This window comes from Nipponia nippon, unplaced genomic scaffold (assembly GCF_047370975.1).
Source record: "Nipponia nippon isolate SJK-2023a ecotype South Korea unplaced genomic scaffold, ASM4737097v1 scaffold_19, whole genome shotgun sequence".
NCBI classification, from domain to species: Eukaryota; Metazoa; Chordata; class Aves; order Pelecaniformes; family Threskiornithidae; genus Nipponia; species Nipponia nippon.
In genome coordinates this window covers 156749-173806 of record NW_028262335.1, presented here as the reverse complement: position 1 = coordinate 173806, position 17058 = coordinate 156749, and the positions used below count along the sequence as shown (strand labels likewise).

The 17058-nt window shown below is 43.6% G+C and overlaps 1 protein-coding gene across 1 annotated transcript; it reads right to left on the bottom strand.

Moving 5' to 3' along the window:
- Positions 1-7649: 7649 nt before the first annotated feature.
- On the bottom strand, positions 7650-13071 carry LOC104011208 (guanylin-like). Its single transcript, XM_009463426.2, has 3 exons — positions 12884-13071; positions 9315-9504; positions 7650-8430 (listed from the first exon to the last, which is right to left on the bottom strand). Exons 1-3 carry the CDS (start codon positions 12956-12958, stop codon positions 8363-8365), a joined length of 333 nt encoding a protein of 110 aa, XP_009461701.1. The 5' UTR covers positions 12959-13071; the 3' UTR covers positions 7650-8362.
- Positions 13072-17058: the final 3987 nt, after the last annotated feature.

The following is a 17058-nucleotide window of genomic DNA, read 5'->3' as shown; positions in this document are numbered from 1 at the left end:
TGAAGCTGAACTTGGAGATGCAGATGCAGCCAAGCAGTATCTCCTTGCTGAGACGTGGGAAACTTCTGATGCAGAAAAACTGCTTGGTATTCACTGTGATTAGGCTTCCATGTAAATCTGAGGAACACGGACAGGGAAATGTGGACACTGCTGCTGTCCTGTACTCTCCAGAACACCTGCTGGAGGTGTATTTCATCTGACTGACATCTATTTGTCATCAGTGAGACATGAGAATGCATATTAAAGAAAGCTAATATGTGCAACAAGGAAAAAAGGACAAAGAATATTTGAGATCAGCTACAATGATTAAAATGTGATTGCACGAATATTCATGTTGTGTTACTCTTCTAAAAAAGTCCAGTCTGCAGAGGACTGGGCATTTCTGTTGCTGAATATATTTACCTTTGGATTCTATTTCTTTCCTATGCGGTGTCAGAACTTACTGTTCTGATTTAATGGCTATTGATTTAGTGACAAGGGCAATGAAGTGTGATTTATAGCTAAATCATGGGTCCTTCTGATTCACTGGCTTTCATCATAATACTGGTTAAACTCTGCCAACTCTTCCCAGGCAGCACTCACAGACAAGGAAACTTGCTGGGCTTTAAAGAGTTTAGCACTGTGGGGAGGTCCCCAGGGATCCAACCTGTACTGTGGTTAGAGGTCGACTGAGAGGCAGACAGCATGAAGCAGCACGGAAATACCATATAGATTCTTTGTAGGACCTGTTTACGGCACACCTACATGATTTCTTGCCTTATTCTGCCCTTTGCCCTCTTGTTACATATTGTGCGTACTTATTACGTACAGCAATAGAGAAATATGATACAGATTTTTCTAACAAGAGCCCTGAGCCAAGAGTTGATTGTCCCTAAAACTCACATGAGGAGGGGAGAAAGATATCAGCAACAGGCTGACGTCTATACTCTCATTAGTGATTAAACATTAATAGGAAGTGCATGCAGATGCCACCATTCTCTCATCCAGAAGAGCCTGGGAATGGCAGAGGTAGCCATGCTGCATTGCAATGGGAAGATGTATCCCGAGAATTTGCTTCCTCAGCTGCCTGGAGTGGTTAAATGGTCCGGTAAGGAACATGTTGGGTTCCAAGATTCATCCAAAATTCCAGTTGTTACTGAACAAAGAAAAGGAAGATGGACATAGGAGGATGTTCTAGTATACATGTGATACTATAAAGAAAGATGTGGAGACAACTCCAAGTTGTAGTTATCAGCTGCAGACTTTGAAATCCATTCTTAATCTCCCTGTGTGACTTTTTGGCCTTGAAGGAAAAGCTTAGGCAAAAGGTAATATATGATATGGCACTCTTATTATGCTTATGTAACAAAGGTATAATTGCTTATTAAATTTCAAAATGCTTCTATTGCAGCTGGCTTTACTAGATTTTAGAAAAGGCTTTCCTTCACCTCTTTCATATTTCCTTCACTGAGGAGCTGCCATTTATTTCTGTAATTTGAGTATTCCAGTCAGGAACATTTCGAAAAGCCACTGGTTCAGCTGGAGAAAAGGAATTGAACAGGGTTCCCAGCTCCCACTGGGAAGAGGTTTTACATTCAGGTAGTTCCTATGTGTTTACATGTGTTTACTCCCTTTGGTCACCTATTCCTCAAGGCTAGGTAGGAGCCAAATTGTTAACTTAATCACAGTCATTACAGTCACAAACTAAACTACAATCATTAATTTAAGACCATGTCCTTCCAAGATCACATCCATCTTCTGCCCATGGGCTCAGGGAAGATCACAAGGAACATGGTATGAGAAATAACTAGGGAAGCTCTTCTGAGTAAGTTTCCATGTTGCTCAGGCCAGCAGCAACCAGCAATGTTGTATTCTACTCTTTTACCATCCCTTGGGTACTTCGCTGCAGACTTGTCACCATATGTAGTACATGCTGTCCATGACGCAAAACTCCTGTATCATGTCCTTGCACGTAAAAAGAACAGAGCATCAAACACAAGCATGGACAGTTCGAAATATTGTTCACACTGATTTGTTGTTCTACTCTCTTCTGAATTTACACAAGAGGAAGTCTTTTTAAGGCTGCTTGATTGCTGCTTGCTCATTATAGGAACTTACTTTATATGTTTATCTAGCAAGAACTTCATAACTTTGCTTGCATCTTCCTGGAAAAATACTAACAATACAGAGAAAGGAAGTAGACTGGACACAAAACATGCTGAATGTTTTGAGAAGGGACCTTGTGAGGCATAGCTAACATTTTCTTGTTGAAATTGCTGCTATTTAGGAACATGGTGTTGATCTGCTGTGTTATTTTTGAATGCCTCTGAACTATTTCCATTGGGACCATATCATTGTGTACATCAGAGATATAAGGTGCTCAAGATGTTTTACACAGTGAAAGGACTTTCTGTTCCCCAGGTGCAGAGAGTCATTGAAAGGCCAAGAAGTGCCTCAAACTGATATGAGAGTCCACATCTGAGAATGAACCATTTGAAAGGACGTTTATAATTGGGTGATATCTGCAAATCATGCATTAACTAGGCAGTGTATGATTATATATCATATATACTGTGTACATTAGGCTACATATTATCATATATATCACAGAATCATAGAAACACAGAATGGTTGAGGGTCGGAAGAGATCTCTGGAGGTCATCAAGCAGGGCCACCCAGAGCCAGTTATCCAGGACCGTGTCCAGATGGTGTATGAATATCTCCAAGGATGGAGACTCCACAATCTCCCTGGGCAACCTGCTCCAGTGCTCATTACCCTCACAGTGCAAAAGCATTTTCTGATGTTCAGGGGAACCTCCTGTGTTTCAGTTTGTGCCTGTTGCCTCTGGTCGTGTCACCGGGCGACGCTGAAAAGAGCCTGGCTCTGCTCTCTCTGCATCCTCCCGTCAGGTTTTTTTATACATTTGTAAGATAGCCCTGAGCCTTCTCTTCTCCAGGCAGATGAATGAACCACCAGCAGATGAATGAATGTGAAACTTGATCATGCAGGTAAGACATGTTTGACACTAGTTAAGCCGATCCAGATGTAGAAAATCATTGCCTCGACAAGAGGCTCCTTCGCGCACCCTGTAGTAGAAGGAGATTCATGCAAAACTTTTCATTTCTTTCTAGTCTACCCCAGTCTTCCACAGATCTACCCATGGCCTGCGGACAGAAGCAAGTTTGACTTCAGTTCTGCAGTTCTGACCAAATTGCAGTCTTTGCATAATGCCTGCTATAGGAAGGGCGACAAAGCACAGTTACAGCATTCCTCACACTGCAGTGGTCCTGTTTCCAGGAACAAGAATGAATCCAAGCATTTACAAACTAATAGTCTCTGCTAGAAAGCAAAAGTGATCTTTTCTCATTTGCTTCCTTCTTCATGATAATGAGGCATGTCTGAAGTTAATTCAAGAAGTCAATGTGCAGGTCAGGGCCAGATTTGGGGCCAGTGACAGTAAAGAGGATCAGATAGAGAGAGCCCTGTGATCACCAGGCAGGTCCATAATGAAGAGACAGGTCTGAGTTCAAGCTAGGGAGTTGCTCTATGGGTTGGGGTCCTGATCATCAGGGCCCATGGCCAGGCAAAGACTTGTGGTGGTGGAGACCAGTACTCCTACAATATAGCTCAGACAGGCCCAGAGCTGGACTGAAATGAAGCACATGGGCAGGGGTTGTGGGTGAAGGCCTCAGGTGACCTTGTCAGGGCCATTAAATCTTACTTAGTGCCCTCAGAGCCCTGGCAGATGGCACCACAAGACCTTGAAAATGCAGCACAGGATCTGCTCTGTGCTCTTTGGAGGGAAGGAATGTATGATCAAAGGCATCTCTTTTGTGCCAGGAGTAGCCAGTCATCATCATTGCCACTCCTTCATAGCCGGCATGGTGTCCCCCTGTCATATGATGACTTGCTGCTTTTGGCTTGTGCAAAATTCAGATTTCAGTAATGAGTTTCCATCTCCTGGTTTGATTACGTGTCCATTGGCATCATAGAGAGCAGAGCAAAGGCAACAATTTAAATTTGCAATAAGAGCCATAAATCACAAACGAAGCATTGCATACTTCTGACAAAATACACTGTGCAAAGGCAGCAGGTTGAGTCCTGTTACTGGGCTTATCAAATGGCTTTTAGTGTACCTTTGTGGGGCACTTGCATGAAAGTGCCTGCTAAAATATTTTCTGAAAGTCAAGAGCTGTTAAATTAGGGGGGAAAAGTACTAAAACTCAAGACTGAATTTGTGTAATAAACTTGCTTTGAACAGGATCCACTCAACTCAGTTATGGCAGGAAAAAAGCCAGACAGCATTTGAAAACAGTCCCAGCTCTTCAGTCTTGAATTCATCTGATGCTGCTTAATCAGGGACAGCTTCCCTTACTTAACACCTGAATATTTTTAATTCGTATACGCTGATTCTATTTAAGGCCTCATACTACATTTCACATTGGTTTGAGGTTATGGCAATGATCCTGAAAAGGATCTGTAGGGCTTTGTTGTTGTTGTTGTTGTTGTTACAAGTCTATTTATTTCTTAGCATGGACAAGGACACTGGGACCAGTTCATAGCATCATTCTCTATAATGTGTGGTTTTACAGACTTCTCATATAAATAGAATACAACTTTGTTTTATGTAAAATCCTTTTCAGTGTCAGGGTCCTGTACCACAAAGGTCATCAAAAACTCATGCTCTAAAAATTACATTTCTGTCCCTCGACAATTGTAAATCAAAATGGAGAAGAACAAAGGCAACTAGTGTGCAATTGTCTATTCTTTCCTAAGTGACGTCAGTGTGTTTATGCCACACAGTTGTGTAACATCATTACCTTGAAATGTGTTTTTTCAAAACAGAGTAATCACCTTTTAGAGTTTCTTTATGTTGACCAACAAATTAGAATGAGCTTATATAACATTCGCTTAACACTTGTTACTTTTCCCAGGTTTCAGTCCAAGAAATCATGCTAAAATTCAGAATGGAGCTATATAGGGAAGCAGAGTGTTTGTACAGATACCTGCTCACTGGGCATTGGCAGAACTTTGTACACATACATCAGCGAACAGCCTAAGTTTGCTTGCCCTTGAACACACTTTGAGGCAAGGCTGTGGGAGGAAAAATAGGCTAAAAATATGTTGTTAATCTCAGGGTATCTGGCACGTGCCTGAGGATATTGGCTAACGTTACAATTTAGGATGGTGCTCCCCTCTACCCTTGAAAGGTGCAATTAGGTGAGATAACTGAGCTGAGCCAGCAGCTTACTGCTTCCGAGCAAAAAGCTGTGATTAGCTGAAGAACTTTTCTTACCTCTGTCAACAAAGGCAGTGAAAACTAGAGGATATTTCTTTGAAATTTTCCTGGTTTCAGCCGGGATAGAGTTAATTTTCTTCTTGGTAGCCGGTATGGGGCTGTGTTTTGGGTTTAGGATGAGAACCATGTCGATGATACACTGATGTGTTGGTTCTTGCTAAGTATTTAGCTGTTGCTAAATAGTTGCTAAGTAGTGCGACTACTTGGGGGAGGGGGGGGAGGGCGCTGGGAGGGAGCACAGCCAGGGGGGCTGACCCAGACTGGCCCAAGGGCTATTCCATACCATATGACGTCATGCTCAGTATATAAGCTGGGGGAAGAAGAAGGAAGGGGGGGGGACACATTCGGCGTGACGGCGATTGTCTTCCCAAGTCACCGTTACGCGTGATGGAGCCCTGCTTTCCTGGGGATGGCTGAACACCTGCCGGCCCATGGGAAGGAGGGAATGAATTCCTTGCTTTGCTTTGTTTGCGTGCACACTTTTTGCTTTGCCTATTTAACTGTTCTATTTTATTTTACTTCCGTTATTAAACTCTTCTTATCTCAACCCATGGGTTTTCTCCCTTTTACCCTTCTCATTCTCTCCCCCATCCCACCAAAGGGGGAGTGAGCGAGCGGCTGCATGGTGCTTAGCTGCCGGCTGGGGTTAAACAACGACAGAAATGTATCTTCTTTTTCATTCATTTGCTCTCAAGTTGTGTGTGTGTTTAGTATGCTGGCCTTGAAGGTGATGCTAGTGACCTCATGGTCAGAGGAGGAGATAGCAGCTTTCCTGTGTGGAGAAGCACTTTTAGCATTTGCCATGGGAGTTACTTCTTAAAGCAAATAAATCTTCTCCATTAAAGTAATAACATCCCACTAGTTAATACACACACACCTCCAGTGGCTAGTACATCTCTTCACGCAGCATTAGCAGTTCCACAAGTTGTCTTGGGGTTTCTGCACAAGCATGAAGCCTGTAGGGTGTTTCCCATAGACTGTGTGCAGGTGACAGCAGGTCGGTGACTGAGCTGGTAACCCAGATGAAATCTTTGCTCTGCTCTGAGAATGCTGTGCCTACAGCCCTAGTTCCCAGAGACTGCTGAGAAACACAGTCCTCAAAATCTGTTTTCTCTAGCGGGCTTTCTACAGCCGGCTACAAAACTGGAACTCCACTCCTGCCTTGGCTTTTTTGGTTGTTTTTTTTTTTATTGTGTGCCCTCCCTTTTCCCACCAGGGACACAACCTTCCTTCTGTGTAATCCCCCAATTATTAGAAATGTCATCCAGCAAGTGCAAAATGGAGGTTTGAGTCTCTCTTTTAACCCCCTTTTCCTGTATGTCAAGACAATGCTCTACACACTGGGCCATAATCAGTCTGTGGTGCTCCTGTTGATGGCAGGGCCAGAATACTTGTAGGAGAACACACATGAGAGTCCCCAGTCCAGCCCTCTCACCCCGCTTAAACACTGGCAGCATATCAGCAGGGAGATCTTGGTTCTAGTCTTGTTGCCAGCAAGTCTTCCCTGCAAAATGGATAAACTGTCCTCTCTACATGAGCCGCTCCAAGCTGTTGTGCTAAGACTTAATGATTTGCCAAGTTAGTTTTAACAGAAAATAATAAGCCAGATTTCTATATGCAGAGAAATAACTTTAGGATTAAAATAAGCCCAGGCAGTGTTTTGAGTCAGGAAATCCAGTTTCCCAGAGGTGCCAATTTCAAGGCAGCAAGAATAGCCTTAGTATGAGACTCTCTCTTTGACATTTGCTGTTGGATGTTTTTTTGCCCTGGAATAGTCAACATACTGGATGTGAGGAATTCTTTTCTGCACCTACATAGCTTTTCTGTCAAATGTAACAGGAATTTATATGCCTAATATTTTTTTTTGACCATCAGTTCTGGATTTAGGCACCAAGTTCCTGGGATAAGTGCTTAGCTTTATAGTACTGACAGTCTTTTGAGAACTTGGTTGCTGAGTTGAGGGCCCCATATATATGGAATGGAGATAATAATTCAACAGTTAAAAGTAAAAATGAATAATTTAAAAGCTATGATGTAGTCTTATATTACTATGATCCATATAAGGACCACAAATTGTTTTAAGTTCAGGACAATATTAACAAGATATTAACTTCTATTCCAGTGAAGACCCAGACATGAAAGACCTTATAGAAGAGAAAAGCAAGTAGGCAAGCAGACTATCAGAAAAAAAACCAACACCCCAAAACCCAGCAAAAATATAAACAAGAAAAAAACCCAAATTATTACTAGCTTTTATTTCACATACAGCATATAAACATGGGCAGATCCTTTCTGCACCATCTTGCCACCAATAAATAAAAACACAAGGCAATATTTTAATTTGAAAGTGATTCCAGCATTGCAGTTTGGACTTCTTTTCTCCTAAATAGAGCTTAATGAACATGAATATCTGTCAAAAGAAGGGAGCTTCCATACAACTATATAGAAAGTGTTCCTGTGCTCCTGTACATCCATTCTCTAAACTGGCAACGATCAGTACAAGTAACAGACTGAGAATTTTCTGGCTATGGAAGTGTTGCTAAATACCAGTAACTTGTCCCCAAGTTACTTGCTGCAGCTCTGTTACAAACATAAACGTCACATGCAGACCTACAGGTAGAGAGATAGTTATCCAACACACTGGAAAGCATGGGCTGGAAAAGATGATAACCCAGTGCTGTTGGCTGTTATGTGTAAGGGAGGCCAAATCACAGGCAGATTTAGATATTAAAAAGGCTGCAGGAGATGGCTTGGTTTCACCCATTGTGTTTCAATCCAGGCAAAATGTGGAAAATGAAACTGTGCCCAGGACATTTTTGTTCCAGGGTGACACAGCTCATGCAGAACTGAAGCCTCTCAGATGAGATTTACAGCCTCCTTGTTGCCAGAACTGCACTGCTGGTGGCACCTGATCCAGCTACTGCAGGACTACCCCTGGTATGTCTACATGAGATAGCAGCTCCAGTTTGACTGTCATGGAGATGGAGCCCAAATATTGATTTGTGAAAGTATGTTATCTCGCAATATGAATGCACAAACTTCCTAGCTTGACACATCTTCTTGGTGGATTGTTTCATCCTTATTCAAAAGCAACCAGCGCAGGCAGCATTGGCACAGATTTCACACAAATCTTCTTCTTGGACAGCCAGGTCTGTTAGAGAGAAAAGAGAGGGTTTCAATGAGATGGCAAGAGAATTTCTTGGAGAGGAGAGCCACATATCAAGGGATTTGGAGACTCCTTTCCATTACTGTTTTATGAGTTTTAATGTTCCTTGAAGTTATTACTGGAATAAGTAAAATTAGTTCTTGCAAAAATCTGGCTTAAAGAATGAAATCAAACCTAAATTCATTGGAGAAACAATGGGAACATGTGGAGGCAAGAGAACAATAGGACATCTTCTGGGGGGGTGATGGGGATGTGGCTTGTAGAATCACAACATTCATTATATTGATAGTATTCCTTCCTTAAGTGTCCATTGTATTGGACAGCAGATAAATGCAACATAATAAAATAAAAAAGCAGACACTGTAGCAGCCAGTTCAAGAATCACTATGTGTGTCTGGGAGACAGATCATGCCAAAGAGTGATTCACCTCATTTACATCTCACACCTCTTTTAGGCTACCTGGAAAAACACCTTCTTTTACACTGATTAGAGAGAGCAATTAGACCTGCTCACAACTTTTAGTTAGTGAAAACTGAGTGATATAACCCTGCTCTTCCTGTAAGCCAGAGAAGATTGTGGGCTCTCTCACTTTAAGTCATGTAAGTTAGTGTGCAGCTACTTGGAGGAAGCTTTTTCATGGTTACAACAGCCTGATCTGTACAGGCTACAGCTAAGCTCAGCATAGCAGGAATTTTCTTGTAGGTGGCTCACAGCTAATTGTAGGAAGGCTAGTAGAAAGGCAGCATGGACTCTCTCAGTTGCTTTAGAAGTGACAGAACAGTAATTATATTTCTTTGCCTGCTGCTATTTGAATGTTTAAGGTTGAAAGGTGTGATAAAAATGGCAACTATGCAATATGAGCTACATACTCAGCCTCTCAAAAATCATGGATGCATCTTCCCTTTTGCACACAGGTTGGAACTCCTCAGGGAGATCTTTTTCATCACATGGAGAATAGCTAACCATTGAAACCACCATGCGAGGGTTAATGTGTCTGTTCTCATCCATCAATTCCTTTAGCTTCTTCACGGACTCAAGGGAAAATTTCAAGTCTCCATCCTATGTAGACAGAAGCAGACAAAAAAGGTGTCAGGAAGTCAGTCCTTAGGCAAATCCATTCCATTTCAACCATGAGCTCTCCCAAAAACTATACTACAGGGAAAAGACAGGGTTGAAACAAAGCCTAGATAAAATTGGTGCTGACTGTAGGCAAAATGATCAGCTCTTCAAGGCAAAGACCTTTCAGTGAGACCTGGCTGGCTAGTCAGGGCTTTCGTTATGCATTACAGTGAACAGAGGCAGAATTAGTGCATTTCTCACTCCCATGAGACAGACCCATAAAATCTGGGGTTGAAAGATACAGGCTGGGAACCTTCAGCCTCGAAGAGAGATGACTGGGCCATATGTGGTAGAGATTTACAAAATCCTGAGTTGAATGGGGGTAAATGGGAACTTATTTTGTTCACTCTTTCTTCTAATACACCAGTAGAGAACTTCAAGTGTTGGCTTGTCATGTGGTAGGCTCTAACCACACAAAAGGAGCTATTCCTTCACATTACACATTGTTAAGAGCTGAAACCCCTCACCCCAAGGTACTGTGGCAAGTTTCCATTAATTTAAAACTTGTCCACACAACTAATGGAACACAAGTTATTGGCAGCATAAATATGATGCTTCTGACTCAAAGCTCATACCAAAAGCTTCAGGAGGCCAGGGTAGTATTCTGGGAAATATCACTCCATGTTTTAGATTGCTAGACCCTGTGCATCTGTTAATGGTCATTCCCTCGGTTTCAAGTGAATCCTACTGTTGAGGTCAAACTTGAATTGCAGGTGTTGCAAGTGTTAAGCTAGGTGCATAAAGACTGGGTGTGTATGTCTGCAGATAATCAGAGTTTGGCCTAGAAGAGAAATAAGCATTTTCAAATTTATCTTTAGCATGTGTTTTAACCTGGCTTAATGGCCAACATGTAGTCAGTAGGATGATCAAGTAATACATACTTATTCAAAGAAATAAAGTGAAGTGACTCTGATACAGCATGAGACCAAATATTGCCACTTGTTTCATGGTTTCATGAGCCCAATGTTGAATAGTGTGAGATGGAGGGGAGGGTAATTGGTTTTGGTTTGTTGGGCTTTTTTACAGAATCACAGAATTTTGGTGTTAAAGAATTAAAAAAAAAAACAACCCAACCAGATAAACTCTGGACATGCATTTACTTAAAGTCAAACTCTTTTCTACTTGCAATCAGTTTATGATTTTACTCAGGTTAATTTATCAGTCATGGTTTCCTATGAAAAGTTAACTTTTCCTGTATAAATGAAGATTTAGATTCAGCTATTGGTCACAGACCTCAAAAGCATAAAACAGAGAACTAAAAAAGGATGGATTTCCATAGATACAGTGTCAGTGAAACCAGAAAGTAGGAATGAACCCTGAGATGGGTATGTCCTGGTGACAAAAAACAACAAAGAAACAACAAAAAACCCGAAACAAGACCCCCACCACCTCAGATAAGAAAGACATATTAGAGAGAGCTCAATCTGAGCAGCATCTTCCCTCCAAGGTTGAAGTGCATAATGTGTTGCTGAACTAGGAGATTTTATCACAGAAATAGTGCAGGCCAGAAAAATCCACGTCTGTAGTTTTTCTGGTTTTACTCCACACCTAGTAAACCATTTTGCTCCAATTTCCATCATGTTCATTCAAGATCTGTGATGGAAAGTGTCGACATAGTGATACCCAGTCTTCAAAAATATGAGTCAAATGAACTTCACTTCCACTTTGCAAAACATTTTGTTAAATGAATGACTTCTGAGATATTATGGGAGAGGGAAGGGAAGTCTTGGGAAGAATTTCAGAAAACAAGCGCATAAGCCAACTTTGTGCATTGAGTAATTAGTCAGACCTTAGAGACCCTGAGAAGAGGAGGCTGAGGGGAGACCTTCTCGCTCTCTACAACTGCCTGAAAGGAGGTTGTAGCGAGGTGGGGGTCAGTCTCTTCTCCCTAGTAACGAGTGATAGGACGAGAGGAAATGGCCTCAAGCTGCACCAGGGGAGGTTTAGGTTGGATATTAGGAAAAACTGCTTCACTGAAAGAGCTGTCAGGCATTGGCACAGGCTGCCCAGGGAAGTGGTTGAGTCTCCATCCCTGGAGGTATTTAAAAGACAGGTAGATGTGGTGCCCGAGGACATGGTTTACTGGTGGACTTGGCAGTGATAGGTTAATGGCTGGACTCGATGATCTTAAGGGTCTTTTCCAACCTAAACGATTCTGATTCTATGATTCTATGAAAAGAGTGCATCACATATGCAGAGTACACTGCACATATATTGGAGAAAATACAGATTTAATGATTAATGAGATAAGAATTCAAACTACAAAAAGGAGCTAAAGCTCCAGAGCTGCACTTTCTACATTTTACCCAACCTAGAAATAGTTACTCTCATATTGTTTTGGTTTTTTTTTTATGCTTCCAAGTGGAAAACTGAGATTTTTTTCATTAAGTAGGAAGCTATCTGTTCCCCTGGAGACTCCAAATGTTAAAGAATGGTTTGGAAGAAAGGAATAGCTTAAACCTGCTATCTCTGGCTATTTCTGACATCCAAAGGAGAAAAAGGATATTTCAAGGCACAAAGATAGTACCTTACTCCTGGCAACCAACTGCACACTTATAAAGAGAGTCAATAATTGTTTAAGAAATATTAGTTCTTTTGGTACTCGGAGGAAGTTATTTACATTGCAACCAAACTGAAATCTCCCAAACTGTTTCTAAGGATGAGTGCAGACAGATCCAACACGCTCCCAAGTACAGACAAGAGCACTGAAGTACCTTCTTAACTGCTTCCATGTTGCATGTAATATCAGTCATAGGTGCTGTGTATTTTGGAAAATTTGATATAGCCTCCTCTAATAGCTTATCTGCCTATTAATATTTCATTGGATCCAGCTAAGCACTTCTTTCACCTTTTTTTTTATATGGGATATGTGTGTAGGCTCCATCACATAAGCTTGCAGGTCATTTTCATAAAGAACATCCTGCCCAGAAGCCAGTGAGACAAGGCAATTTCTCTTTTGTCACCTCTTGTTTACAGCATTCTATAAGGTTAGAGGTGTCCCCAGTTCTTGCAGCTTCACAACACATGGGGTTACATGCAAAAGAAAACTCCGGAAATGCAATGCCTCAGTCAGCAAGGGATTTCAGAGCAGTGATATGGCTGGTGAAGTTAATTAAACTGCAGCAGCGTATTAGTAGTACCTGAGGCATTTTACAGAAAGAAAAACTGAACCATAGGGAGATGAAGTTGAATATCAAGCCAGAGCAAAGCAAAAATTCAGGTCTATTAGTTTAGTTCCTGATGCAGCCACAACATTTCACGTAATATCAGTACTTTGTTGAACATGTAATACCAACAAATTAAAGAGCAGAAAACTCACCTGAACGTAGACTGCCTGGGAGCTGTGCACCAGTGAAAGGACTGCAAGGACTGCAAAGGAAAGAAAGCCTTTCATAGTGCCTGCAAAGTATACCCTTTCCTAACCTGAATATGTTTTATTTTCTCTGGCTTTGGTCTTTCTCTGTCTTTCTTTTGCCTCTCTCAGACTTTCTGTCTTCTTCTTAACACTCAGACCACCTAGCAGTCAGAGCTCTATGTTCCCAGTGCAAAGCTGGACCTTTATAAAGACTTCACACAGCATTTGCTTGGTAATCCATTAACCTAAGCTCTTCATTGACATATAATAAACCCTCAGTGGACTATCAGTTATCTACCCCTTAGCAGAGTAGGCCAGTCACACCCAGGCAGGTTTATGAATCTCTCCCACTTTGAGAAACTGGCCATGACACAGGCAGGCAAAACATTCCAGCCTACAATAAATAAATGGTAGAGATTGATCTAACGCAACATCTGAAACTCAGTCTCCATATGGGGAATGTCCTCAGGTTTCTGGCCACTTCCTGCAGAGCTGTGAGAAAGAAAGAGATTTGGAAGGAGACAGAGAAAAAAATTGATCTCTTGCACTGATTGCTGGCCAGGCAGTTCCCTCTTCTGGGGATTCCAGGTACTAAGATGGTAGCAATGGACCGAGGCATATGAACACAGGCTGTGCCTGCATATGACCAGATATAAAATGTCATCTTGCTGCTGCTTTTTGCAGCACCTAATTCAAATGCACACATTAAAAGGCACAGGGATTATCATTAAGGATAGAGGCTGCCATGAATCAAACCTATTTCTCTGTGACTTTCAGTCTTATCCAGAAACATGGTAATGTCACACAGATGGAGAACCATCAACATGCCTCACTCAGCTCAGTTCTGCCCATCAAGCTCAGGTCCTTTAATCTGTAAATGATTTCTGGCATATTGCGGCTTTGGAGTAACAACAGACACCATGCCAATCTTCCCGATACCAGCAGAACAGAGGAAGGCAACAGTCAGCCACTAAGTTTTCTTAAATCTCAGCAATGTTTTATGCCAACAAAGGCTCTAATTAGTTCTTACTGTATTCCAATCCATTGATAAGATTACAGTGAAAATCACTATGCTGCTTGGTATAAAATCCCAGAAACTAGAGCAGCCTGGAGTTTCCAGGCAGTGGGCTTATAAGGAGGGAATGGGACTTTTCCAGTTCAGTATACCCAAAAAATTTCAGCAAAGCTGAAGCTACCCCTTAGCTGACAGTGCTGACTGCTTACTGGTAGACTTTGCTTCTCTCCTCTCCACCAGTCCAGTCTACTCCTCATCCATGAAATTTGAACCTCTAGAAGCATCTTTATTACCACAAAATGAGTTTGCTTTCTCTGCTGTTATGCTTTCTCTGCTTTCTGTGCTGCCATGGCCAACAGCCAACACCACTTGCAACTTGAGAACAACTCATACCTGTGCCCTTAATTACTCTAACATTGGTCAAAGGTACAACAGCAGAGAGTATAACAACCACCTCCTCCTAGAAGCTGTGCAGAGGTGTCACAAGAGACAGACATGCCTAGACTCCAATTAGGTGAATCTGAGGGTAAGAAAGCAATTAAATGCAGGGAACAATAAGGTATATTGAGAGGCATGAAAGAGGCGTTTGAAACCCCACCTCCCATTACATACTTGGCTCCCAAAACTGCTGGGTCAGGACATTTGTTGGAGCATGGACTGCCACTTTTTATCAGTGTCATGCTTGACATGCTGATGGCATGCCATAGTGGAAAATCCCAGTGCTTCTGATCCAACTGCTTTTCTGACAGTCCAGAGGTACACACTCTCTCCTCCATCTTCTTTTAAAAAACTCCAAAGAGAATTATGGCTAGTTTACATTTTTTTTTTTTACTACTTCATCTAAGAGTTACATCAAGCTCTGATACCAGTTTTGGTCCATTACTTCATGCCCCTCACTTCTGTCTTGTTTAGACAATATTAAGATAATACTGGTTAAGTTAAACCCTTGAGTGGCACTGTTGCACTTCGTTGTCTGGATTCATCCAATCCACCTGTAAGTTTCAAAATCCAAAAGTTTTTCCAAGTACCTGGAAAAAAAGGACTGCCTGTCAAAACTCAGATCATGTGTGTCCCTTGTTTGGTATCCCGTTCCTAATTGACAGGAATCCCTTATGCTTTAGAGGAAATGGGGCCTTTCCTCAGAATAGTTGTGAAATGCCTTCACCTGGAGTCTTAAGAGGGCTTAAGTGTGGCATCCCCCCGGGGATGGGCAGGGATGATGGGAGCACATATCTAAGCAGATAGGATCTTTAAGAAAAAACAGAGAGTCACCTAACACATTTAGTCACCTCTAAGAATGACTTTTTTGAGGCTGTGCCGTTGAATTAAAAGGTCTACAGCAAGCATAAATCTGGAACTAGGCCCCTAAGTGCTTTTTGTGCTCAAACTGTAGCCAGCCTGAGTTTATCCATGAGAAGGGTGAGAGCTGAAAAGAAAGAGCTACAAGATTTCTGACACCAGGTGGATCTTATGCTGAAAAGCCAAACAGTGTGTCTACATCTTTTTTTTTACTGAGGAGCCCCAAAATGGACACAGCACTCCAGACATGGCCTTACCAGTGCTGAGTAGAGGGGAGGGATCACCTCCCCCAGCATGCTGTCCAAGCTCTTCCTAATGCAGCCCTTGGCCTTCCCTGCCACAAGGGCATGTTGATGGCTCATGTTCAACTTGAGCCCACAAAGACTGAGTTGCTGTAAAGTTACTGGTGAGGTCCCAGCCTATACTGGTGAATGGGGCTCATACCTCCCCAGGTGCAGGACTTTGCATTTCCTTTCATTGAAGAGGATGAGATTTCTGGCAGGCCATTTCTCCAGCCTGGGTACTCCTCAAGGCCCAGCCCTGCTGGGGCTCTGCCCTGCCCAGGCCCTGCACACCGGAGGGGCTTTGCTCTGCTGTCCGGGAGGGCAGGCAGGGGGATGCACGCCACACTGCCCTGCCTTGGGTGTTGGTTCCGTGAGCCTTGGGCAATCTGCCCTGCAACTGACTTCTCATGACTAACCCCTGCCATGGGTGGGTACCATGACCACCCCTGCTGACAGCAGCCCCCTTTTCCTAGCCATCCCTGGATCCCCATGGAACAGACTTTGCCCCATCACCCGTTCCCCTAGGACCTAGTCCCAGCTTCCCACATGCTTGGGGGGCAGGGGGACACATCATGGGCATGGACACAGCAGAAGCCCCTCATGCCTTTCTCCCAGATCACCAAGGCAAGGGGACAAATGGGTCCTTGCTGGGGCCCATTTCCAGTTTCCCTTCCTTCAGCACTTGCCAACCACCTCCCCAGCCCAGGTAGGTGCCCTGGGGAAGGCCCCAAGGGTCCCCAGGGGTCTTCAAGCCACAGCTAGAGCCTCTTCCACACCTCTTCCATTGCCATTAGAGCCCCCTGGGCCTTTGAGGACTGGGCAGGGGGCAGCCAGCATGGCAAAACAGAACCCAGCAAGAGACAAACTCCTTGTGGGGCTTGTGGGAGCTGCTGTGGGGTAGCTGTGGGGCTGTGGGGCAGTTCTGGGGGCAACCATAGGGCTGTGGGGGCTGCGTGTGTGAGGGGATGGCTTCTCCATGCTGGGGCTATGTGGGGGCAGTTGCTGTGTGGGGGCTGTTGCTCTGTGGTGGCGGCTGGGGGGTGGTGTTGGGATGGGGGCTTAGGTAGAAGCTGCTTTGCAGTGGGGTAAGCTGGGGTGGCGCAGATTTGGGGGGGGGGGGGGACTCCAGTCTACAGTGGGACAGTGTTTGGGGTGGTTTCTGGTCTGTGGGGCTGATCCTCGATGGGGCTGGAGGAGGGGGGCAGTTTTGGGTCAGGATGGCAGCTCTGGGGAGAAGGCTGTGGTGATGGTGGGGTTGGAGGTGTGTGAGGCTGTAGCTTCACAGTGGAGCAGCAGCCACCTCTGCCTCAGTACTACCCGGGGCTGAGCCACGGCTGTAGGGGTGCGAGGGGGCACCAGCCTTTCCACGCACTCCTTGAAACCAGCCCTTGTCATAGCTGAGGTCCAGGATACCTCAGTTTCCAGCTCTGTAAGTCCCAGCAGCTAGGCACACCCCAAGGCACTTGGACGGCTTGGGGGCACAACCAAAGGCAAACCAAAGGTTTCTGGGAGGCACAGAGAGTCGTATGACAGGCTCGGGG